Genomic DNA, 26,926 nt, shown 5'->3' on the forward strand with positions numbered 1-26,926 from the left:
ATACCCATGTTGTGTAGATGTTTACTCAGATGCCAGTAACCGGCTAGTTGTCCTACCACTCCTCTGAGTTTGGCCCTCTTCAGTTGCAGCAGTGCTTGTGCCAGTCTTGGTAAGGGTTGTTTCATAATAAGTTTACCATGTCTAGCGCCGCTAGAGTTTATCCACTTCTCCTTTTGTTTTGTTTGGATCCATTCTGCGATGGAGGATTCTATATTTGTTTTTGCCATCCCAAGTATAGGTGCGGGGCCTATGTATGGTCTTGCAGATCCTCCTCTCGCCAGACAGTCTGCTTTGTCTTACCCAAAATTCCCCTGTGCCCTGGCACCCAAGATATCATCAGGTTGTTGTGTTTCCCCAGGTTTTGGAGATTTTGGATGCATTCACTGACTAATTTTGATGTGATTCTTTTACATGCTAATACTTTAATGGCTGTTTGGCTATCAGTTGTTTAGTAACCAATTTTAAGATTTTCTAGGGCACAAGCATTGATGGCATGTATTTCTGCTTGAAAGACCGAAGAGTACTTCCCTAATGAGTTTGATTGCTCATGTTTCGGGCTTGTACACAAAACGCCTGATCGGGTTCCTTCGTCTGTTCTGGAGCCATCTGTATACCATATCCTTATATCTGATGCTCTACTGTGTTCTTCCTCTCCTTTGTAGTCCGTTGAGACTTTATAGGAATTTGTGAAGAACGTTTCCGGGATCATATAATCAGTCCATATTTTTAATAAAGGGTGTCTGATTTAGTGGATTATGGTTGTACGCCCGAATTGTTTAGTTCCTTTCCAATTTAATTGTTTCTGGAGCCTAAGTGAGCTTTTCCTTGCCTCTCCTTGTATGAATATTTTCAATGGAGGTAGGATTAGCAGAGTTTCTAATGCATTTGTAGGGGTTGCTCTCATTGCCCTTGTTACCGTACCATACCATACCATCACTTTACAAGCTTAACTTAAGCATTTACAAGTTATATGAACTGAGCTTGATGAGCACAGTAGATTAACACCGTCATGGATCGATGCCTAGATGATTGAACGAAAAATCGCGTTGAAAAAAAATTTAACACTTAAGCTTTCCAAACAGCTGATAAGAAGCAAACGATACTGGTATTTTTATAAGTTCAACTGATGTTCATGAACCGATCTTTGCATCTTGAACACGTCATGAAATTGTCATAAATAACCCATTTTATACCAAAAGGAATAAAAGCTTAAAACGAGTGCTCGGTTTTTTGTTTCATCTCATTTTCATTTGGCCGAATGGTCGCAAGACTCGCGGTAAAATGGGGGGTGGGCGATCCTCGGGCGGCGTTCCGGCCGGGGGTTGAGCGCCCAGTTGCACCCTTATATACGTCGCCGGATTCCGTAAATATTTCCCGTTGAAATTGTTTGGAGACTTGGTGGGAATTATTTTAACCCAAACGGGACGGGAGCATTCCCCAATTCGGGAGCCTCGGCATAGTTTGCGACAGTTCCTTCCGCTTAATCTTGCGGTCCGTTTTCTCAAAACTTACATGCGTCTCGCTTATAATTCTTCTGCTAAAGACCGACCGCAAAAGGCTGAGAAATATACGGTCTGGACCGCATCTCACGATTTCAGAATAATTAAATTAATATTTTATGTTATTTCGATCATTTTCGTCTGTTTATCCGCTGTTTTGATCTACCAGACGCGTTTTCGATTCCTGCCATCATCTGTGTGATTTCCATTTAATCGAGTCTTTTTATAACATTGGGAAAGGCGGAAAAACGTTATTTTTGTCTGTAGCTGTCTTTGTACTCTGGTTTTGTCTATCTTTTCTATTAGTCCTTGTTAAGTCATTACATATTTTCCTTTGATGTGTGTACAATGCTTGAAAGAATTATGCGTATGCGCTGTTATTGTAGGTATTCAGAAGTTTTAGTCCTTTTTAAACGTCCTGGAGTAATTCAGTAGTTTTCGTGGTCCGCTTGACCAATTAATATCTTTCAATTAATTAAGGTTTTAAGTTGAGATAAAAAAGTCAGTGTCACGAGCGGGATTTGAACCCACTATCTTCGGCTTGATACACCGCTACTCTACCACCTGAGCTATCGTGACTTCGATCTACTCGGACACTAACTTCCCATCTCAATCCCGCTCGTGACATTGACTTTTTTATCTCAATTAAAAGTCCTGTAGTAATTTGAAGGTTGTCTGTTGTTCATGACTCGTCGTTTTGTGCGAGGTGAGTCGAATAGTCATATTTTATTTTATTAGGTTTCGTAGTCCGCTTTACCAAATAAATTCGTTTCAATTAATTAAGGTTTTGGTTGAGATAAAAAAAGTCAATGTTACAAGCGGGATTCGAACCCACGACCTTCGGCTAAATACGCCGCTGCTCTACCACTTGAGCTATCGTGATTTCGATCAACTCGGACACTAATTTCCCATATCAACCCCATCTTTTGAATTTTCCCTCCTTTTTGCCATTTTTCAAATGTCGTTTAATCGGATTGGATTCTCGGCGACAAATGAAATGGCCACGGAGTGCTTTAGTGAAGTATACTTCATATTGCTTAGTACATTTTATTAGGTTTCGTTAATTTTATGTAGTTTCACCTCAATGATATTTTTTGTTCTTTTTATTTTATTTTCCGTACTGCACGTCCGGTGTTTGTTTTTTTTCTATGGAAACGAATGTTATTGTATATTACGATTAATTAAGGTTTTTAGTTGAGATAAAAAATTCAATGGCACGAGAGGGTTTCGAACCCACGATCTTCGGCTAAATAGGCCACTGCTCTACCACTTGAGCTTCCCATCTCAACCACACCTTTTGAATTTTCCCGCTTTTTTTGCCATTTTTCAATTCCCGTTCGTGCCATTGACTTTTTTATCTCAACTAAAAACCTTAATTAATTGTAATATATTAATTGGTCAAGCGGACCACGAAATTAGTGAAGTTATTGTATATGCAGGGTGTTCTTTTTAGCTGGCCCAGCTGAATATTTCTTGAGATAGCACTATAGATAAACCAGAAGAAAGTATTTAACATTTTTTTTAGTCTAGCTTAAATTTTTACCACTTTTTAAAAAAACATTTGTTGTCAGGATACTTCAGAACCAGACAAACTTTGAAATTTTAAAACCCACTATTTTAAAAAAAATTTCCACTGAAAAAGGGTGGCGCAAACAGATTCAAATAGGTCAAATAATAACAGACTTATGGCACAGAATGTGAAAAGTTTCCATTTTTATTATTTTATCTCAACCAATACCTTACTTAAAGATTAATTAATTGAAAAGAATTTTTTTGATCAATCGGACCTCGAAACCTAATCGATTTATTATTAAGCATTTTCATTTGCTTTTTTTGGTGGTAGTCGATTTTATGAATTTCTTAGGATGATGTTAATGGGCCTGCTACCAGCTGGTTTTAGTTAAAAACCCGTACTTTTTGAAAAAAGGTACTCTACATGCCTGGAACTTCAAGAACAAAAAATATGAACACAGATATTTTCGAAACATATAAATTCCTTTTTATTAAAACATGAAACCGTTTATTAACTAAAAACGAACGTACCCATGGAAAGTAAACTCATCGATATATTACAAGAAATTCATAACATTTTCCATAATGTGTGTTTTCATTTTTTGCTTTGCTTTATCATTGATTGTTTTGGTATTGTTTACACAAATGGATTCGTTGGATTTAGACAACATGGAAATCTAATGTAGTTAAATACCAACTTTTGTTTACCTCCATGAACTTTAAATATTCTTCAATAAGTTTTTATCAGTCCGTCAAAATGAGCCGAAGTTTTGAGTTTTGCTTGCCAAGATCGAGTTTATATGTCGATATTTTCATTGAAAGTGGCGGAACTGCTTGACGTGCAGTCGAGCTGAACTCCCAAAAGTTTAATCATCGCTCGTAGGTGATCAACAATTCGCTTATTCTGTTTCACACAATATGAGAAGATGTGGATCCGTTTGGGGCCAATCAAGAAACCGGCCGCATCATTTTGACGGAGGAATAAACATTTTGTTGTATCTTCTGGAAAATTAACTCTCCTCCATTCGAATTGTCCTCAGAACATGCAATTTTAAACTATTGGGCTGGTGAAAAAATAATTCAGGTTTTGGCTATTAAACTATTTTTAATTTTTATAAAATAAAGAAAATTTATTAGAAATTTTACAATCTTGACATCTTTGCCAACGTGTAACAAGCGAAATAATTGTTTAACCAAAAATTAAGGGGTTGTGCTGTGTCAAGAAGCACTGTCTTGAGAGGTTTCTAAAAAACCTCAAAGTGCGAACACAAAATTGTCACGGTTCTCTGGCTGCTGGTTTTTATCGAAATTGACTTCTTTATAAAGACCTATTGACCTCGAAAACCCAACTCGATATATTGAATGAGAATGTTGCGTGGGACATCTGGGAAACCGCACTGGCTACGGGCCTTGTAGACTTTCCCACCCCGCACTCATGCTTGTATTGTTGGGCCAAACCGGATTTTTCACCTGCTACTTTTTCCTTCCAGCCCGCGAACAAAGTCGTGATTTCAAACAAAATAATTATACAATCCAATAGTTATCATTCCACAACAATTCCATTTATTATATGTTCTATGTGCAATTTTTTCCCAGTTCTTTCTATGCCTGGTTTTCTTAATTTAATTCTTGTTTGACCAGTCGAACTAAAAATTTAAACAACTTTTACAAAATTGACTTCTTTGACTACGAACAAGTTTTGTAATGTCATTTTAAGTCGTGTGATTTCCCTGTGTGGTTTGCCTTCACTTGAAAACTTGAACTTATGCAAACAGCACATACAACACTTCAATATACTCATAAACACACTAATTAAAAACAATTCACACACATCATTTACACTGTACAAATTAGAAAGAAAAAGGACCGAGATTACAAACACCGACTGGAACGAACAAAACATCCTTGACGACAATCCACCTAAGCCATAGACAAACAAAGATACACGCACTCCTCATGACGTTATTAAAAAGGTTGGCCTTTATAGAAATCCCACAGATCCAATAATAAATCATTATTTGTTTTTAATTTACGTAAAATCTAAAAGTACCATGTTAAAAATACCTTGCATTTTTGTGAGTTTTCGAGGCACCAAAGAAGATGAAGATTGTGAATAGTCGAAATATGTCCAACAGATTAAACTAAGGATGATAGGAAAAAATATACCCAATAACCTGGCAAGAATCCTTTATAAAAAGAAAACAAGCATGCATTTTTTCAATGTTTCCCATTTGACTGGTGAATAATGCTATACGGTTCTACTAGGACAAAGTGAATCATGGAAAAATCTTTGGATCACCTCCAGTCCGTAATTCCATATCGGCTAGGGTGTCGTAAATCAGTTTTCGTGAGTGAGGATTCCACGGGAATATCATTTTAGTAGTCTCGAGGGGAGATTTTTTTAACGGAGAGTAAAGTTAATGTGGGTCAATTTGTTTGTGTTAAATATTATTCTTTTCTTTTCATACTAAGACTCTAGTTGTTTGAGGTTTGTTGAAGTTTTCGAGTGAAAATAACAGTATCAGAGTTACTGTATCGTCTGCAAATGAGATGGTTTGACACTGAAACGATGGAATGTCACCTTTGTACACCTGGTATAGCGTGGGGGACAGAACGCTACCCTGAGAGACCCCAGTATGGATAGGGGAATAGTCTGAGAGGAGGGGGTAGCCTTCAATGACTAAAAAAAACCGGCCAGTGAGACAACTGTGCAGTATGAGATAGAAGGTGTAAGGAAGGTTATCGTTAAACCTGAACAGCAAGCCCGATTGAAAAACTTGATCAAAAGCTCTGCTTACCGCAAGAGAAGCCCAGTAACGCCCCAACTCAAGGAAGGAAGAGGTAATGTTATAACTACGCGAGGCACTATTGGACAATTACGACTCAAAAGGAGCTTTTTTTAATTTTACCCAAAATGGTTACTGAACTTGATCTACATGAAGTAGTACAATGTGTTGATTTTTTTTCTTAGTTTAGGGAACCTTCAGATATACGAGTTGTGTAGTGTTCCCAAGCTATATGGAAGTAAGTTGTACGAAGAACTGGATTAAATAGATATGTAATGAATATGGTAACCGTCTTTTAGGAAGGTTTTGGAAACAGTTTTGAGTAATAAGATCAAAATCTGGAACTTTCTTTTTCATTTTAGATGTTGTGGTAGAATGAACGTCAGAAGGTGAAAAAAATTAGGATGTTCAGATAATTTAAAATTCCTAATTCAATACTATTTTTTTTTTGTTAAATTTTCCGTTGAAAAATATTTCAAAATATTTTGCCAAACCAGTATGCCTGTGCTCTGACCATTATTCCAAATGACATACTTGCTTTTTTCGTAAAAAATATTTTAATAAACAACTGGTGATAAATTTTTTATTTATTTTCTACCGAAAAGTCTGAACAGGATTGAAGTTTAATATTTTATTGATTAATCGGAGATCGTGAGATGCGGTCTGGTGTGAAGTAGGTTTTAGAAAAACATTTTCTTTATCGTGCCAATATTTCGACCTTTACTGAGATCATCTTCACACCAGACCTCATCTCACGATTTCCGAATAATCATTAGCTAACGGTCACTAAACACCACACACTTTAATATTTTATTTTTTATTTTTTAGGCAGTGCCCTCCTTAACTGTAAGTAAAACCTATGCGAATTTAATTTAATACTAACCATTTTACATTACCTGTAGTGTGGTCATTTCCGACCATTTTAATCGAGGATATTTATTTAATTATAAATTTTTTATTAAAATGATGGTAAACGACCAAAATGCTGCGTCATTACCTTGAAGTTCCCAAGAGATGACTTAATTTTTTTCCATCTATAAATTGTAAAATATGTACAAAATATTAGTAAAAATTGACAAAATAACTGTTATTTTCTTGATTTTTCTGTGTGTTAATTTTATCTGTGTGTTAATTTTATATGTTTTTTTTTATGTTTATAAAATATGAATATGAATCGTTTAAAAATTTGGCTCACTTTCGAAGATAAAAGTAAAATGTTAAAGGGTGAGGATGCGTGGCCATCTCCGTAGTAGATTCCATTTCGTTCAGTGTTATCTCATTTTATCGTTTGTTTTTTCCTCCTTATTGGCCCCCGGGCCGGCCATGATGTTTCCTTATTGGCCGGATCGTGCATTTAGGGTTTTCTTTAAGTGGAACCTTTTGTAAACAGAGCGCCACATGGAGGTTTATGCTTCGCGGCCTGCTTTGAAGCCTCCTGTTTTCTTTACGCGTTTTCTTTTTTGTCATAGTTAAAAGTGGCGCCTCTCCCTCGCACGGGGTTTTTATTATCAACACGACCCAAAAAAAACCGGCACATAGAAAGAGACTAACGATCCACCGACAAAGCTTTGTTTCCCCCAGCTTTGTCGGTCGAGATACATCAACCGGCGATTCCTACATCGAAACTATGTTTAATTTTTCCAAATGTCATAGACGAGGGCTGGGGTAGTCAATATGGTTTGCATCACCGACTAATGGGCCTTTCAAACTTTTTTAAGTAAACATTTAAATATAAATCTCCATTGATCATTAAGTAGAATAATTAGGGCTATAAACAATATCAAATCCAACCCCAAAATAAAAGAACTCAACAGCTGTGCTAAGACAAAATGTAGAAGTTATTAGGTTGTAGTGCCCTTCGCTATACCGTAGGTTTCTAAAGTTGTTTTGCATTTTGTATACCATTTTGGGGGTGATCGGTATCCTAGATCTAATAGAAATGGTTGAAAACCTGGAAATTCCAACACAACTAAGACCTCGGCCCTTACATGGAAAAACTAGTTAAAACAACTACTTTCTCGAATTTTGAATTTTTGGGTCTTTTTACAGCAGAAGATCTTCACTGTATATAGCTCGAAGACTCCTTTTTAAGAATATCGAGTGTACGACCCGGTGCGCTGGGACATGTCACCGACTCAGAAATCTGGTTACGGTCGAACTGTTTGACCAACTAATTGTTCCAGCAAGCAAACAATCAACGCCATCGCTGGACATAATGCAAATGTTGAAAGAATATTCTGATTACTAGTAGCTCAGTGGACGAAAGAACATAATCGTCAAGAAATAGAAACAGACTTAAGTATTACTCAATTCCCTAGTTAATTGGTCCGCTTGACCAATTAATATCTTTCGATTAATTAAGGTTTTTAGTTGAGATAAAAAAGTCGGTGTCACGAGCGGGATTCGAACCCACGATCTTCGGCTAGATACGACGCTGCTCTACCGCTGAGCAATCGTGACCTCGATCCACTTCACTAAAGCTCTCCGTGGCCATTTCATTTGTCGCCAAGAATCAAATAGATAACACGACATTTGAAAAATGGGAAAAAGGAGGGAAAATTCAAAAGGTGGGGTTGAGATGGGTAGTTGGTGTCCGAGTGGATCGAGGTTAGGATAGCTCAAGTGGTAGAGTAGTGGCGTATCTAGCCGAAGATCGTGGGTTCGAATCCCGCTCGTGACACTAACTTTTTTATCTCAACTAAAAACCTTAATTAATTGAAAGGTATTACTCAATGAAAATTAAATTATAAAACGACTTGTTCGGAATTTCACAACTATGGTATAAACCGAAACTGCTGAAACAGGTGAAGACGTCTTCATAATATAAAAACAACGTGTTATCGGCGTTACTTAGCCTCTATCTTTTAATTGATATTCAGAGACATGAGGAAACTTAAACTGCTGTCATTATTTTCCTTAATCATTAGTTTTATGGATTTTGTGTTACAAATTTGAGTATCTACTTATTTGATTACAATTATAATTTTTTGTTGCTTATATATTTTTCCTTGTCTTCATATTATATACTTACATGATTCAATAAAATGATTTTTAGTGATATCTACACCTATCCTACCTAATTCAATGCATTTATCTTTCAAGTTCTAGATAAATTCTAGCAACTATACCTGAACTATTATAGCGATCTTTTTTTCCCTTCCATTGATGAGTGCCGTGTCAATTTCTTTCAATTGCGACCAGCGGTCCCCTTAGGCGTCAGAAAAAGTCCAGAGGCGACGGTGGGGATCGAACCCACGACCGCGGGATCTACTAACCGAGAGTCTGACGCCTTAACCACTCGGCTACCGCGGCCCCCCTCCATCCAATCCCCGTCATCCCTAACCATCCTTAACCAACCCTACTATATACTGATATAATTCTATTGTATGCCCTAGTGTTGTCCGATTTTATATTAGACTGCTTTGTGCTACTCTACTGCTCGAAGTTTGTCGATAAAAAGCTGTTTCTTCATTTCTCAATGATACGAAAACAAAGTTTTAGGAAAAACATTTACGATTTGACATCAAAACCTTCATTTTGTTGAGAACCTTCATTGAACCCCAAACTAAATCCTAATGTATCCTGATTCAGATAGAACGTCAACTCTTATCAAGGATATATCTATCCCAGGCCAATCTTCACTTAATCGACACCATACGCCGGCAGGAGAATGTCCTGTATATCTACGCACCAAATCCAGGATACAGAAGTATGTGTGCCGGTTGTTGAGTAAAGGGGTTAAACTGGGTTTAAAAAATAATCGCTTTCTCTAGTAAGTATGAGTTTATTATATGAACAAAAAAGAAATTAAATTGAATTCTAGCCAGATTTGGTGCATGTAATTAAAGAATATACGGGGTGTTCAGCTACTCGTAAAACTTTGCCAGTACATTCTACATCAAAAAGCCCTAATTTACTATGGTCCGAATCCCAACAGTTTCGGAGCAATTTCACTTTTTCTGATTTTTTACGTTTTCACGACCTTGCTTCAAATAAACGATGATAACTCCAGAACTAAAAGGTTTTGGACAAATCCGTTGAGACCATTGAAAAGTACGTTAAATTTCTAATAAGTTGATATCAATACTAAACTTGTAAACGATCGTGAAATGGCTTTTTCATCTCAACCAAGACCTTACATAAAAAGAGTAATTTTATTGAAACAAGTTTTTTAGTCAATTAGACCACTAAACATAAATGGATTAATATTAAATTTAATGCTATTTTTTTAAACTTTTTATTTGTTTTTTACAACTGCATTCTTCGACGCAACAAGTAAAACAGATAATATTTGCATGTAAACATATTAACGGAAGCGGGAAAGCTTGAACAATTACCGTGCAGTGATGGCAGCCGTTAAATCAATTATCAATTAAAGCAAGATGTACTCCATCGTAGGAGACCGAGGTCAATTGTTAAGGTTGTCGCTTCACCGACGCTTCAGTCTTCTGTTGGGATTTTGAGTTAATGTGGTGGATGACAGGTTTTTGACGAAAGGGTTCGGTTGATGGAGTAGTTTAGAATGGAACGTTTTGTAGCGGGATTGGGCTAGCTCGGTAACAAAAGGGACATTTAGGTCGGTATGGATGGTGTGATTGGATACATAGAAAGGGGCGTGTACTATTGTTCTGAGGATTTTAGATTGAAGAGATTGCATTCTATTGAGGTTGGAACGCTTAGCAGTACCGTAAAGTTCAAGTCCGTATGTCCAAATGTGGGCCAGGAGGGCAATGTAAAGTTTTCTTTTGTTTGTTAGTGAGAGTTTTGATCGTCTGTTGAGTAGTCATTTAAGCATGAAAAATCGTATATTACAGTCTGTGCGCTGGGGGTTCCACGTCAGTCATTTGTCCAGGTAGAGTCCGAGGTATCGTACATGGTTCGCAATTGGGATGGGGACGTTATTGAGGTATATTGGTGGGAGTGTTTTCTTGTTTAGTGTAAATATAATGTTTGTTGATTTGGTTTCGTTGGTATTGATTGTCCACCGACGGAGCCAGCATTTTAGGGTGTTTAGGTGATTTTGAAGATTACGGGAAGCAGTGACAGGATCTTTATCAAGAGAAAGGATTGCGGTATCATCGGAAAAGGTGAAGGTGATAGTGTTAGGTTGCGTAGGTAGGTCGGAGGTATAAATTGAATAAAGGAAAAGAGCGAGCACGCTGCCCTGTGAGACACCTGCAAGAATAGGATCGATATGAGACAATGAATTTTTGTGGGATACTTGGAAGTAACGATCGTTAAGATAAGATTTTAGGATAAAGTAATAGGTTGTTCTTGAACTTCCACAGCAGCCCAGAGTGCCATACGCGGTCAAAGGCTATTTTATTAACGCTAAATAAACAACCCGCTCGTGGTACTAACTTTTTCATTTCAACCAGAACCATACATAAAAGAATTAATTAATTGAAAGAAGTAATTTGGTCAATAGACCACTAAATATAATGGATTTAATTTCTATTGTTGATTGCACTAGTTAAATAAAGTAGTATGCTTTGTGTTGACGGAGATGTAGAAAGGCAGAATAACATTTGACATTCTTTGTGTGATAAACAAACGTAAAATATAAAAGATGAATTTAACTTTATCCTAATTTTGGTTTTTATAAACCTTTGTAAAACGTGACAAACAGGTTAAGTTATTGTGGTAATCGACAGTAGGAAAATTTTACTATGTACTTATGTAAAAGGTTGAGAGATTTTCTGATTAACAGAACTCAAATTGTAAAGATAGATAATATGGATTCAGAACCTATATCTGTTACCTCTGTGTTCCAAAAAGTGGCCACATGTCGCCTTTGTTATTTAATATATTTATTAATGATATTGTTAAATGTTTTACAAATAGTCCATTTAAGTTTTCGCGGACGATCTCAAAGTATTTAAAATAATAAAATGTATTGAAGACTGTGAAATGTTACAACAAGACATAACTAATCTAGTCAGATGGTGTGATCTAAATTATATGACTCTAAATATTGATAAATGCAATGTTGTTCATTATCATAAGAAACATAGTCCATTACAATTTAAATATAACATCTATAATATCTGTGATGTAGAACTAATAGCTATAAACAATATCAAAGGCCTAGGTGTAAGTTTTGATTTCTCTGTTTCTTTTAGCCTGCATATTGAATCTGCTGTAAATACATGGTTGAAACTACTTGGTTTCTTGAAAAGAAATACACAGGATTTTAATAGTATATTTTGACAGTAGTGTGGTCACCTTATTATCACATTTACATATATAGACTTGAATCTGTTCAAAATAAATTTCTTAGATACTTATTCATTACCGTGAGATGCGGTCGGGTGTGAGGTAGGTTTCTTAAAAACATTTTCTTTATCGTTCCAACGTTTCGATCTTTTATTGAGATCATCTTCAGGGCCTGGGATTTACAAACAATGTTTACATTTAACAATACATTTAGGACTTGTAAAGTGAATTTATGCAATGCAAAATATATTTTATATTCAAACAAAGTATTTCTACTCACTCAAAGTGTTTGTCTTCTGTGCCATCCTAGCGTGTCGTGTTCAGAGTGCCAGTGAGATTTTGCTGTTTTATGTCTATATATATGTTTATGCTGAACAACTACAACTCAACACTAACACATTCCACTATTACTAATAATACTACATTAAGTATATCAAATATAAACAAACAAGCATATATTTCCACATAAATTAAACACACTTCTCTCGTCCGATAACTTCAAAATAGCTTTCAAAAATTATAAGACAATCCAAACATTTTTTTCCAAAGTTAAAGATCCAACACCAATAACAAATAAATTTGACGTAATCTACAAGATCAACTGTTTAAACTATCCGGCAACTTACATCGGTCTTACATCGCAATATCTGGACAAGAGAGTAAAGCAACATATCTATGATTGCAAAAAACCCAAGCAAAATCCTACACCACTCGCTACCCACCACTTTGAACACCAACACAATTTTGACTTCAAAAATCCCAAAATATTACATACAGAACAAAACAAATATAAACGTAATTTCTTAGAAATGGTTTATATCAACAGAGATAAACACATCATCAATTACAGAACAGATACATGTAAACTCAGTCGCAGCTATGGCAATATCATTAATCAAATTCAATATAGATAACATACATATATCATTACATTACATTCCACACATCAAATACTTTTCACATAGTCTAATTGTCCAACAATTTAGCTTTCCTTTTCCTATTTATCCCTTTCTATATAGTCCTGAAAGGATAATCTGACCGAACCATTACCAACACATTTTTTCCCTTCGTCGGCTCTTTTCACTTCAAAGAAGCCGACGCCTTACACAAAATTGTCTTTTATATACCGACTTCCTTCCCCACCTCTTCAAAACCAAACGTATAAACATAAAACAGCAAAATCTCACTAGCACTCTCAACACGACCCGCTAGGATGGCACAATTACACAGAAGACAAACACTTTGAGTGAGTAGAAATACTTTGTTTGAATATAAACAATATATTTTGCATTGTATAACTTCACTTTTCCACATCCTAAATGTATTTGTTAAATGTAAACATTGTTTGTAAATCCCAGGCCCTGAAGATTATCTCAATAAAAGATCGAAACGTTGGCACGATAAAGAAAATGTTTTTCAGAAACCTACATCACACCCGACCGCATCTCACGATATATGAATAACTATCGATTAACGGTCACTAATCTCTACACATTTCTTAGATACTGTTCTTGCAAACTTGGTCTAAATTCTAGTTGGTTATCATATGAAACTCTCAGAAATGTACTGAACATTAGTTCATTAGAAGATCGTAGATTATCAATTGATAGTTTTTCTTATAAAACTTTTAAGGAACTTTTGTTGTCCTGAATTGTTGGAGAAGATATTCTTTAATGTACCAGATAAGAGGACCAGATTCACTCCTCTGTTCTTTATACCATTATGTAAAACGAACTACCTAAAAAATTCTCCCATTCCTAGAATATGTACTGAAGCTAATAACTTAAGTAGTGATCTGGACTTATTCTGTTCATCTCTGGTCAAAAGCAAAGCTGTGTAATTCCACATACTTTGAGTATGTGTACTGTTGTAAAATTGGCTACATGCCGTTGATGTAATAAATAAATAACTAAATAAAAAGTGGGCTGTAAAAATTTTGATTAGCCCTGGAATAAAATAGGAAAATAAATGTAACACTTCTCGATAATCCTAATCTGTGGATTATTAATTAATTGATCTGGAGTTTTTCTATCAGGAATGAAAAGTTAAATCTGGTTTATTGGAATAAGTCCATAAATAAAAAGGCGCTATATGTATGTTTAGAGGGTTTTACGAGGAAGGCTCGTCTGTATCTGTCACCGCCGGCTTGATCAGAAGGCTAAGAAGGTAAATCTTGGCTTTGAGACGGATTGGGAGGTGTTAAGGGGGCTTAGCCGGGGCGTGCCGGAGTCTCGGCTCTTCGGGATTAGGTGAACCACAGCCTCTAACCGTGAGGCTTACCTTAATGGCTAACCGTAGTGGAAACCTCATCGCCCGCGGAAGTTTGATGCTTTTCCTTCTCTTTCCAGCTCATCTGTTCCGTTCACAAATTAATGACCAGTCCTCGATGTTGCAGGGCAACAGCAGCAGTTCCACGCATTCGCTTTCGGACAGCGGCCCTTCCTGTCTGGCCACTTTGCCGGCGCCCTGGACCCGCTCCAGAGGGCACCCGATCCCCTAGCCTTCAGGATGCCTCCCGCCATGTCTTCCTGCCAAAGTAAGTATCACGTCTCACACATTAATTATATAAAGTATTATTTTCGATGTAATGCTACCAGTGGATGGCTTCCTTTATTTGTTTTCTCTATCTCTATACATTATTGCTTGTTACGCACAGGAAGAAAAAAAGCACATTCACTACGTATGTAAATTTAGACTATTTTTTTACTGTACATTACATAAAAACCTTTTGTATGCAGAAAATTTTTAATTAAATTGTAAGTGGCAACTAGATTAATATTTGTCGATCCTTTTGGTCTGTCTAACCCTATTGCTCTTGCTGTATGAGTTTAATCTAGACTTCAACCGTCTTAAATAGTACAGACCAGAGAGGGGTCGGCAAATTCTTTCGTAAAGGGCCAATTCGAAAACCAAATCAGGCTTGATGGACCAAGTTGAAAACTTGAATAGGCACTTTTAATAGGTATTTTTCTGAAAAACCCTTTTGCTGAATCCCATCCCGGGACATGGAGTAGAGGGCAACGAGAAAGCGGACGCATTAGCAAGCAAAAGGGCTGCTATACCGCTGATAGGCGTATCAAACTCATTGGCCAAAAAGAATCGAATAACCTTCTAGAAAATTTTGGAAGGAAAGAAACAACAGAATGGATCAAAGGAAACAGGATAAAAATTCAAATCATACCAGAATTCCTAACAGGACAGTGCAGATTGAAGGTGCATCTGAGCAAGGCATAACACAACACAGCATTGGCAGATTTTGCAAAGAAGCAGAAGAGCCTCCAAACACACTACCAACAAACTGTAGTGTCACATTTGCCTTCAGGGGGAAGCTTTTTGGGATGTACAACGACTGAAACCGAGCCTACTAATCGAGTTCCTTGATTAACTAGGACTTACAAGTGTGCTATAAGCACAGAACGGGGGATACAATAGCCCTTAAAGGGCGAAGTAGGAAGTGTACTATACACCACGAATGATATATCTACATTTTTATTGATAAAACAAAAAACACATTTTTGCCAATTTGTTAGGATAGTTTCTAGGATCGTTGAAGGAATAATGTTATGATCACTCAATGATATCTTAATCTTATACAATATGTTGAAAATGTAACAAAAATTGTCAAATTCATAATGGCAACAGCAAACACGCATGTATAAATATTAATAACTTATTCTTTTCTTGGAATAACACAATTGACTATTGGGCATTAAATGATCTGATTTCTTATTGAAATTCTGAACCTGTTTTCCCATCTGAGTCAAAATATTAAATTTACAGTCATCTAAGAATCGTCCCAGACACAATTGTCCTCATATCTATGTGGTTACGTAGTTATCCGGTGTTTCCTGTGGGGTTACCGTTATGTCAATTCAAGCCATATCATCCAATATGAGCAGTATCGGTTCCGATCAGAACTTTCTAGTACAGCCCAATTAGCTAGAGTTGTTGACGTAAGTGGTTTGTTTATCAGGTATGGGAATTGGAAGTTGCAGCAGAGACAACATTGGAGAAGCCTTGCAGCACCTTATGAACTTATCACAGGGACACTGTAGTGTTTGAACTTTTCGTATACCCTTCGTTACCACTGACTCGCTGCTGAATACCAAAATAAATCTGCCCCTAATAGAAGAAGTCACCTAAAGCGAACTGAGGAAGGTCGCACCATCTCATTCTCACCGGTCAGGGCACACATGAAGATAACGGAAAATGAATCGTAGATCAAACGGCTAAGGCTGCCTCCCAAAACGAGGAGTTGGTATTTGCATATTCGAAGATCAATCTATCTGTTGTTAAGTCAATTTAAGCTATATCATCCAATATGAGCAGTATGGATTCCGGGCAGGACTTTCTAGTACAGCCCAATTAGCTAGAGTTATTGACGTAAGTGGTATGTTCATCTGGTATGGGTTTGGAAGTTGCAGCAGAGTCAACATTGGAGAAGCCTAGGAGCACAAAACCTTATGAATTATCACAGGGACACTGTAGTGTTTGAACTTTTCGTATACCCTTCGTCACCAATGACTCGATAGTCCAATGATATAAGAAGTCACCTAAAGTAAATTGAGCAGTGTCGCACAATCTCATTCTCATGGGTCAGGGCGCACGTAAGGACAGCGGGAAATGAAATCGTTGATCAGCAAATTCGAAGATCACTCTATCTGCTGTCAAGTCAATTCAATGACTGAATCAACGCAGCGTGGGTAGATGGGAAGAAATTTGAAAAAAGAAAGAAAAAACCTGCGAATGGACAACAGGCGTACCCAAATCCTGACAGAACTTGGACAATTGGCAGAATATCTATTTTGCTTTAATATTATCTCCGACCCTGCTTGCTCTTGCAGTCGGGCATCTCTCCTCAGACTGTGGATCACCTTCTTCTGGAGTGCGACGCAGTGATGGATGCCAGGATTCCGTTATTGCGTGGTGCCAGGTGCTTAAGTTGGCCGCCCACAAAAAGTCATGCTTTTTAGAGACCATAGTACTATCGCATTTTTTGAAATTGGTCTTGTATAAGCCTTGTGTAATTAATACTTTACATTATTGTAAATAAATTGAAGATGCATTATTGTAAATAAATTGACGAGTTAAAACCCAATTGAGTTTTTTTAATTATGTTAATTATTGTTAGGGGTTAATAAACTATTAAGTGCAAAAGAAAAGAGTCCGTAGTATTCTTTTTTAAAATTGTAAATATGCTTTGTAATTTGGAATTATGTTACTGTTATTATGTTTAATTTATGTAATACCAAATGCAGTGGGGGATGGTATACAATAAAAAAAAAGTAAAACATATAATCTTCATCTGAGAAACTCTTCAAAAAATCTCTTCAGCACGATCCCGCTGGAGGCTCAAACTTCAAAGACGTTTATACACTACATATACGAACTAATTGAATTTATAGTGAACTTTTTCACTTTGAACATGCGTACAATGTCTAGTTCGAAAAGTAAGAAAAAGTTTTATGTAGTCGTTGAAGGACTCTGTCGGAGAAGCATAGGATAGTACAAACACAGTTAATCGGTTTATTGAGTTTAGAAACAAAAAAATTGACAGAATTAGAATTAATCAGCTTATTCAAATCTTTGTTTTCGAAGTGAAAAATGGCTAGGTTTGATTTATTTCACAATGCTTTAAAGAAACGTTTGTCTTTTCTGTTAGAGATGAAAAAGATAAGAAGGGTCGGAATGGGGAGAGTAGGTAATGATTTTGGGGGTGTGGGTTGTGATTGAGTGGTATCCGACATGTCACTTAATTGTGTCGAGAGTGTCCGAAGAACTGATAAGCCCCATCGGACTCATCCCACATCAATTATCGGCTTTCAATCCCCAACCCTCCGGCACGTATTTGACGGAAAATGTCACCGTCCCTTTCACCAGCGGCTACGTCCATGAAATTATCGTCCCCTCATTTCCAGTAAGAACGCATCAGATACAAATTTACGTAAATCTTTTCTAATTTAATTAAGCCTGTTTAAAGATAACGCTAAATTTAAAATTTAACACTGCTAAGACATAAACAACTCTTTTGACAAATTGACTTTCCCTACCGAGTCCTGAACAGGAGAATATTTTCCATAAAATCGCCTATTGTTGAAAAAGGCATCCGTGAAAAAGTGTTTAGGAAGAAACTCTGGTTAGGAGGTAATTTGTCAGAGTGACAGAAGGCGAGGAGCGCACGCGTTTGAAAGGAGGCTATTCTGACCACCTAGGGAGCGTCAACATCTGCAACCGGTCGACTCAGCCCTTATTTATTTCGGTTTTGAGGTCGAAAAGTTCATCTAAACAAAAGGTGCTTCCTCCCTCTTGAAGAGACACCCAGGTATATTTGTCCGAGCTTTCATTTTTGGCAAGAATGTCAGACGATTTTCAACGTTCAAACGCCTTGTTTGAAAGTTAAACGACGGCACCTAAAGTGGAAGCGACATTATTTTCAGCGCTTTTCATTCCTTTGACGGGTTAAAACCTTGCTACTCTATATTGCCTATATTATTCAGAAAGGTAGAATCAAATATGTAATTAATTAAAATTCGTATTTCAATTAAATTGCTTATTTGTACTAAAACACTCCATCCAAGATCACAGAACGAAACTGAGCATACCAAACATCCTTATTTTTGATAGTACATATTTCAAGGCAAAGCGTGCCTCTTCTTGAGCCACTTCGAGTTTGCAGAAGAATCTGAACAATTACAAATATTTAACTGTTAATTGAAATTAACACTTGTACTCAACCCTCTATATATATTTAAGAATTCTTTCAAGATCGTGGAGTGTATCAGGAAGTGATGAACGTGCTCTTATTCGTCTTTTGAGATTATCCTATAAATGTTCGATGGGGTTCAAGTCTGGAGAACGGGATGGTCAGGCTAAGAACCTGATATTTTGCTGTTGAAGGTACATTTGTACCATGCGAGCGACATGTGGTCGGGTATTATCGTGCATTAGAATAGTATTGTCGCTGATGAGGACCACGCACGATGGTCCAAAATTTCATCCACATAGCGTGTAGCCGTCAAAGACCATCACTGAGCTATGTTGATAAGTTTGTGGGAAAAATGACAAGCTATGTACTGCTGCAGATCAATCGTCCAAACACCAGTGGCTGTGTTTTCGAGCAAATGCGAACCGTGCAACTCTGTGTATTTTGGTCGATTCTGGACCGCTTAAAAATAGGGTGGAAAAGCCATCAGTTCATATTGATTTAGTCTTCTTCAAGCAGTGGGTTCAGAAATTTGAACTCTTCGAACTTTCTGTAGCTGATGAATCGTTTGAACAACAGTAAGGTGCCGGTTTCGCAAAATTCTCGAAGTCAAAGAACGGTCATCCTGTGGTTCTGTTACCCTAGAACGTCCACAACCGGGTACTTCTTTGATTTCTCGAAAACGTCTATTGGCGACTCGCAATTTTTCGTAGGGAACTCCGATGGCAATGTTGAAAGTACTTTTGTACTATGCGAGCGATATGTGGACAGGCATTATAGTGGATTAGAATAAGATTGTCACTGATTTAATCGAGGATAGGCAACACGATGTTTTAATATTTCATCCACATAGCGAGTGGACGTGAAAGACCCTCCACGAACAACAACCAACTCTGGGCGACTCTCCATTGAAATTCCCGCCCACATCATCGCTGAGGTATATTGACAAGGTTGGCACTGAGAAAAATTACAAACTTCGTACCTTTCATTTAGCCTTTTCCACACTCTTTCATGCCTATCTGAAGATCGTAGAGCCAATCTACATTCATCTGTAACAAGTCTGTAACGTCCAAAGACCAATGGCTGTGTTCTCGAGCAAATGCGAGAAACTCTTCTGTTTTGGTCAATTCTGGTCCTCTTATGGGGCGAATAGTCATCAGACCATACTGCGTTACTCTTCTTCGAGAAATTTGGACTCCTCGAACTTCCTGTAGCTGATGAATCGCTTGAAAAACATTAAGGAGTCGGTTTCGCAAAATTCTCGAAGTAAAGAAACGGTCATCCTGTGGTTCTGTTTGTTACCTAGGACGTCCATAGCCGGGTACTTCTTTGATTTCTCGAAAATGTCTAACTGCGTCTCGCAATTTTTCGTAGGGAACTCCGATGGCAATAGCCGCATACCTGATGGAACGTCCATCATCAATAAGAACCACACCACGCGCAACATCCTCAGCTCCAAGTGCATTTTTAAGTTTAAAAATTGAAAGTAAGAAAACAAAGATGAAAACTAAACTGTTTAATGCTTCAGAATTCAAATGAGACTGAATAAACATTTTCAATTCCGTAAAAATGAAACATTTAAAAATCCTTTATCCTTGTTTGGGATTAAGGATTAAGTGTGTTTACCTAATATGATATTTCCAATGTAAAACATAGCATAAACAAATATTTATTTGTAAAAACAACGAGACAACTTAAGGGCAGAATTTTCTTTTGTCGAGAAAATGAAAAAAAAAATCACTGAAATCACTGGAAGGCCAATCACTGAAACTAGCATGAAAATATACTCGATGTTTAAGTGGGGAGGAAAATATCAAGATATTTTCAATGAATGGCGTTGAGTTGAAACGAGGCCCAGCTAGATCTGCCCGTTTTGACATTGTGTACTCAACGGTTTTTATTGTTGCAGATATGAGCCAGTTCGGCTTAAACAACGGGCACCATTGGGGTTACAGTGCTACGGCGCCTTACTCCAGCTATCTCGGAGCAGGGCCGCTGAGTAGCTGCTCGGCGACGACACCGGCCAGTTCCGGTTTCAACAGCACCCCGGCGATCGGCTTCACTCCGGCCGACACCAATCACACCCAGGAGTTCTCGCAGACAAATACGACTACCGGAACAGGTACCATTCCAAATCGGAGGTACTCCCTTTCATATGATATTGTACGACTGTCGTTTTTCAGTCGTGGGCGAGAACGGCGTGGAGTTGGAGCAGCAGCTGCTCGGCCAGCCGAGGTACGGGCAGACCGAGTTCACCGGCGGGGCCAGGTCCGATTCGGGCGAGTCACCTGGCTCGGAGGAGATGTCCTTCCAACCCCAGTACGGCTCTGGGGGCGCTCACTATCCAGTCCTTCCATCCTTGCTCTACTCACAGTTGTACCACTCAGAACCGGCGCCGCCTGCCCCCAGGCAGGAGGACACTCTACGCTCCGACCACGCAGCCGTCTGGAGGCCTTACTGACCTACCCGGTACCAGTGCCAACCAAGGATATTCGTGTCCTGATTTACCTGTGCAATATCTCGGTCTCGCAGAATCGCCCGAACTTTAACGGATTCGCCGACTCGGTGGTGATTCCACCTCTAAAACTAATCAGTATTTACCTCGCCGGCAAAAGCAGCACCCACAAGTTCATTCCTTCGATATCGCGCGAAAAACCCTTTTATCATGGTATCGAACGCTTAACTTTTTTATCAAACGATAACATCAACTACACAGGTTCAACAAAATATTTGTATCGGATGCGAATTAACCAGACTAGATGTTCACGAAGTGAAACTGTATCCAGCTATCGTACTCCTGAATGAGATTTTATTTTATCTAGCTTTAATTAGTTGACCAAAGTGCAAGTTGAAAAATCGTGTCAAGCTAATAAAACGATACCTCACACCAATTTGCCCGTATCCATTGTGTAACAAATCATCAACAATTTTTGCTTGTTAACTCTAAAATTCAAAATAAGATAGATTCATGGGAATAAGTAAATCGTATTAAATATTAAGAACAATTTTGAGCAGAAGTCCGACGATACAAAGTTGAAATCTAATCGTTAAAGTAATTTCTAATTTTGAGCAATCTCTAGCATTGTTTTTAAAGTGATAATTTGTGGGTGCTGCGAAGTCTCGCTCTTTTCTTCTAGTCGACGGAGGACTTCGGCGTGAAGGTGGCGGTACGGCAGAGTCTCGATGAATCAGTGCAATAAACGGGAGATGCTTGATTATGCAGACGTTCGTGTAAATGTGCCAAAGTTTCTTTTCCTTGCAAAATCGTGATATTGTTTTCTATTATTGGTTTCGTAGAAACTGCTCAAACAAGAGATGAGCTTGTGTAATATATTTATAAAAAAAAAAAAAAAAAAAAAAACTAAAATGAATAATGTTACGGTTCTTTACGATGTTACCATATTTTGTTGATGCAATATACATTAACGTACTTAAAGTCTTTTAATACATATTCTTTGTGCTGTGGCTACATAGACAACAGCAACATTGTATTATTATAGAAAATAAATGAAAAAACTAAATATTGCCTTCTTTTTTACACTTTCACATCTTTGGCGTATAAAATTACATACATTTAAAAAAATATAAATCTTCCTCAAGAATGATTAAAATGAGTATCTATGGTCAGCGCTCCAGCCAAACATAGACGGTAAGTGTCTTTATTTTTATTATGTCATTATGTCAACATCATTATGTTAATGCTCTACTTAAAAACATCCCTAACCATTTCCAACATTACAGTTTTTACCTTAGATGAAAGAATTACATTTATTTTATCTTCAACTAATTTATAAAATAATGTTTTAAATAAATATTAACAAAACACGGTGGTTTTAACATAACAAATTTCACTGATGTAATAAAATAAAATAGCATTTAATCTTATTAGCGAGAATGTAGTGGGTTCAACCTCGTCCGAGAAATATGAAGTACTCTGGGGGAGTGACTGTGACCTATGCTATATAGTATGTTTTATATCTATTCTGTAGTTGAAAACCTGAGTTAGAAATGTGAGGCTAGCGTTTAGCACATCGATTTAGTTTTCATATAAAAGCAAAGAGTCACTAACAGAACGAGACGGTCAAATAGCTGCAGGCTGAACAATACACGTGAATGAGGAGAAAAAGGAATAAAAACCCGTAGAGGACCAGCGATTACGTCAGCTGTTTTTCAAGTTATAAACTTCCCACATTATTATTATCATTACACTTTACAAAATTTAAGCTCATAAAGTAGAATATTATTCGTAGTACGCTACTATAGTAGTATACATATAATACTAAGTATACTACTACAGTATGTATACTACATCGTATGTATTCATACGCTACCATACTATTACACAGATAATAAATGTATACAACTATAACATTTATTATACGCTACTATATTACTATTCACACTATAGTAGTATACAAATAATAGTATGTAAACTACTGTATTATGTATATTACATAGTATGTATTCGTACGCTACTATACTAGTATATAGAAGAAGAAGAAAAATAACTTTATTCTGGGACTGGTGTCCCCTAAGAATAATTTACATGAAATAAATAAAGGTATTTCCTTCTATGGAGTTAAAAGTAAAAACAAACATACAAATCTTGGCACAATGTATACCAATAAGGCAGGACAGAAGAAAAAATTACGAGAATATTTATAGATAGCTAATAGTATATAGATAATAGTATGTATACAACTATATGATGTATATTACATAGTATGTATTCATGCGCTACTACAGTTGTATTCATAGTACGCTACTGTAGTAGTATAGATATAATAGTATATATACTATCATAGAATGTATACGACATAGTACACATTCATACGCTACTATATTAGTATTCATAATATAGTAGTAATAAATAATACAATAGTATGTATTTTACTGTATTATGTATCTTACATAGTAGTATACATGTAATAGTATGTATACTACTATAAAATGTGTACTACATAGTATATATTCATACGCTACTATATTACTATTCATACTATAGTAGTATACAGAAAATAGTATGTATACTACTGTATTATGCATATCACACAGAATGTATTCATGAATATGCATAGTACGCTACGTTTTTGTATAATATACTTGTTAAAGATGCCTTCCTCTTCCGTGAAAGTTAAGTTAAAGATATTTTTAATGAACATTGTTAAATTTTTTGTGAATATTACCCTTGCTTTTTTGATATGACATACGCAATTAGCCAATTCGTCAGTTTTAGTTATTTTATTGTTAGTTTTAGTAAAGGTTTCGCATTCCAATCATTTAACTTTTAGAAAACCTTACAATAAGGACACAATGAGGAAAAAACACACGAAACGTCCGGCTTGTAACTGATCATCCTAGGTTGGTTGGTAATGCGTTTTGAATGAAAGAGAATAAGAAACATCGTCCCATGTCATATTAAGACGCTAAACTTTATCTGCATCGTAACATCGCATTGTCTTAGAGTGACATTGGCGAGTCGCATCAAAGGCATATTGCGGTGATGGAGTTGCGGCCTGGGACTGCCTTACAGAGCTGTAGTTTTTAATCATATTTAATGTTTCTCCGTTTAAACTATATACTCTATGAATTTACCGTGTGAACAGTATTCATAATTTTGTCTTGCACACTGCACGGACGTAACCAACAGTGGCATAGCTACCGGAGACCCAGTATGTGTAATGCAAACCCAGGGCTTAGGATTGATGAGGGTATAAAATTATATGCTTTTGACTAAATAAAAAAAGCCCTCAAAAGAGCGCCCATTTCGTTTTTGAATCCAAGCTACTTAATTTCTAACTGTTGCACTGTACATGTTTTCAACAAGAACCGACAGATGAAGCGGAAGTGTTACATATACGCATGGATATCGTGTGTTCTGTGTATGTGTTACGACCAGGTACTGTTGCGATGTTAAGTTGTGAGTCAGTGTAGGTTGGATCTAACTGAAGAAGACGGCGCAGTGTAGAAACTTCAGATAAATCGAGCGAAGATAGGCCGAATAGATTAGTCACCAATAAATGTCTAATTTTCGATAGAAATGTAATTCGTGCTGCATAAATTGTATCAACGGTATTAAAACATCTCTTCGAACAAAAACACAGTTCCGCGAACTCGGACAACTGTATGGAGAAATTCTGAAAACGTGAAAGGAAGCCCCGAGAGGCTGTAAATTAATAAGCGGCAAGTGAAGTTGGCAGTTAAGAAAAGATTCAATTAGGTGGGAGCAGTCCTGAGTCAGGGAGTAGTCCCGAGGGTGCAGTATCGCGGTCAGCCAAGTTGCTCGCCTCATTCCCCATGCAACACGCCGGCTCCTTCCTTACGATTCATCCTTCTTAATAACAAGTCTCCTCCGTCTCTGGGTAATTAGTTCGTTTCTCTGACCCGGCCCGTTTCGCGGATTAATCAAAAAGCCGGCCTGTTTTAACTTGAGCAGTCGCTTTCCGCATTGAATTTAAATATACGAAGGGTTGAGGATTAAAGGGAAATCTTCATTCATCCCCTGTAAGACACTTTGACTAGCAACATCCGGTTTTCAGACGGTACAAACAACATGAATTTCATTGCTATCGAAAGGTTGAAGGTAAAAGAAACCTACAATAATGTGACTACAACAAGTGCATTTTAAGTGTTGCAATTTGAATATCTGAGATGTCCAACAATACTCAGATACTTCGTTTTTAATAACTTAGCTTTTAACTTATAGCTTAAAAACATTGCCCTTGGATTTCCTTTAAAAAGGGCGTCCTCTGAGAAAGCATCCTACGGCCCCTTCTATTCACGATTTGTTTGATCTTCCTAACATATGTAAGTCCGTCTGTCAGTATACAGTCATCCCGATTCTTCCCTTGCTAGTCATAATATTTAACTATGTTACTCAATTTCCCTAAATCACCTTGATTCTGGAAAAGGATTAACAATAATTGTTGGAAAACAATAAATTAATCAAATCCTTCCACGTCCCCTTTACCATACGCAAATCTACTAATCGTTAAATCAGTCTAAATGGAAAATCCATTTCAACATAAGAGGTTGCGCGCAACTTAAGACTGCAATGTGATCGATAATGATGAGGACTGTACATTGACTAATATCAAAAACTACGGTATGGAGTATGATCATATTGACTAACATGGGCAACGACTTTGGAGATTGTCTAACATGACAGCAATATTAGGGACTGTACATTGACTAACATAATCAATAACAATGGGGGTTATACAGGCTATACAGCTTTCATAGTCACCCATTTAATTCTGAAACGATTAATTTTAGCAAAAGATGGTCTGATATAAACTTTTGGTCAGTATGGACAATGATACTGATGAATAATGATTATATATTGACTACCATGGACATCAACAACATATAGACTATACAATGAATAATATGGACAGTGATATTAATGGGTAATGACTATATAATGATTAACACGGGCAACCCCACTTAGGACCGACTCACATGTACAACATCTGGGCTAATATGGACAAAAACGATATGGACTACACATTGAACAACATGGAAAGCAAAGATATAGATTGTACATTTACTAACATGGTCAATACTGGGGATTGACTAACATAGACCACAATGTGTGGTGATTAGTGACCGTTAATCGATAATTATTCAGAAATCGTGAGATGCGGTCTGGTGTGATGTAGGTTTCAGAAAAACATTTTCTTTATCGTACCAACGTTTCGATCTTTATTGAGATCATCTTCAGGGCCAGGGATTTACAAACATTGTTTACAATTAACAAATACATTTAGAATGTGGAAAAGAAATACTTCTTAGAAATGGTTTATATCAACAGAGATAAACACAGCACCAATTACAGAACAGATACATGTAAACTCAGTCGCAGCTATGGCAATATCATTAATCAAATTCAATATAGATAACATACATATATCATCACATTACATTCCACACATCAAATATTTTTGATAGTCTAATTATCCAACAATTTAGCTTTGCTTTTCCTATTTATACTTTTCTATATAATCCTGAAAGGATAATCTGGCCGAACCATTACCAACACATTTTTTTCCTTCGTCGGCTCTTTTCATCTCAAAGTAGCCGACGCCTTATATACAAAAGTCTTTTCTATACCGATTTCCTTCCCCACCTCTTCAAAATCCAACGTATATAAACATAAAACAGCAAAATCTCACTGCCACTCTCGGCACGACATGCAAGAATGGCACAAT

General features: G+C 37.0%; 1 protein-coding gene across 3 annotated transcripts in view; it reads left to right on the forward strand.

Annotated features, from left to right (window-relative positions):
• The window catches only part of LOC106670233 (runt-related transcription factor 2-like), a 49,576-nt gene extending 27,400 nt beyond the window's left edge, over window positions 1–22,176 (forward strand). Inside the window, exons 3-6 of one of the 3 annotated variants that reach the window (XM_014400371.2) lie at window positions 6,626–6,643; window positions 14,409–14,549; window positions 20,626–20,838; window positions 20,900–22,176. In XM_014400371.2, coding sequence (XP_014255857.1) covers window positions 6,626–6,643; window positions 14,409–14,549; window positions 20,626–20,838; window positions 20,900–21,177 — 650 coding nt within the window. In that variant the 3' untranslated portion in view covers window positions 21,178–22,176. Of the gene's footprint in view, window positions 1–6,625; window positions 6,644–14,393; window positions 14,550–20,625; window positions 20,839–20,899 lie in introns of all 3 variants that reach the window. The other 2 variants (XM_024225197.1, XM_014400372.2) reach the window with 2 other exon arrangements.
• The last annotated feature ends 4,750 nt before the right edge of the window (window positions 22,177–26,926 follow it).

The sequence above is a fragment of the Cimex lectularius genome, unplaced genomic scaffold (genome assembly GCF_000648675.2).
Source record: "Cimex lectularius strain Harlan isolate CLEC.00 unplaced genomic scaffold, Clec_2.1 scaffold94, whole genome shotgun sequence".
Lineage (NCBI taxonomy): Eukaryota > Metazoa > Arthropoda > Insecta > Hemiptera > Cimicidae > Cimex > Cimex lectularius.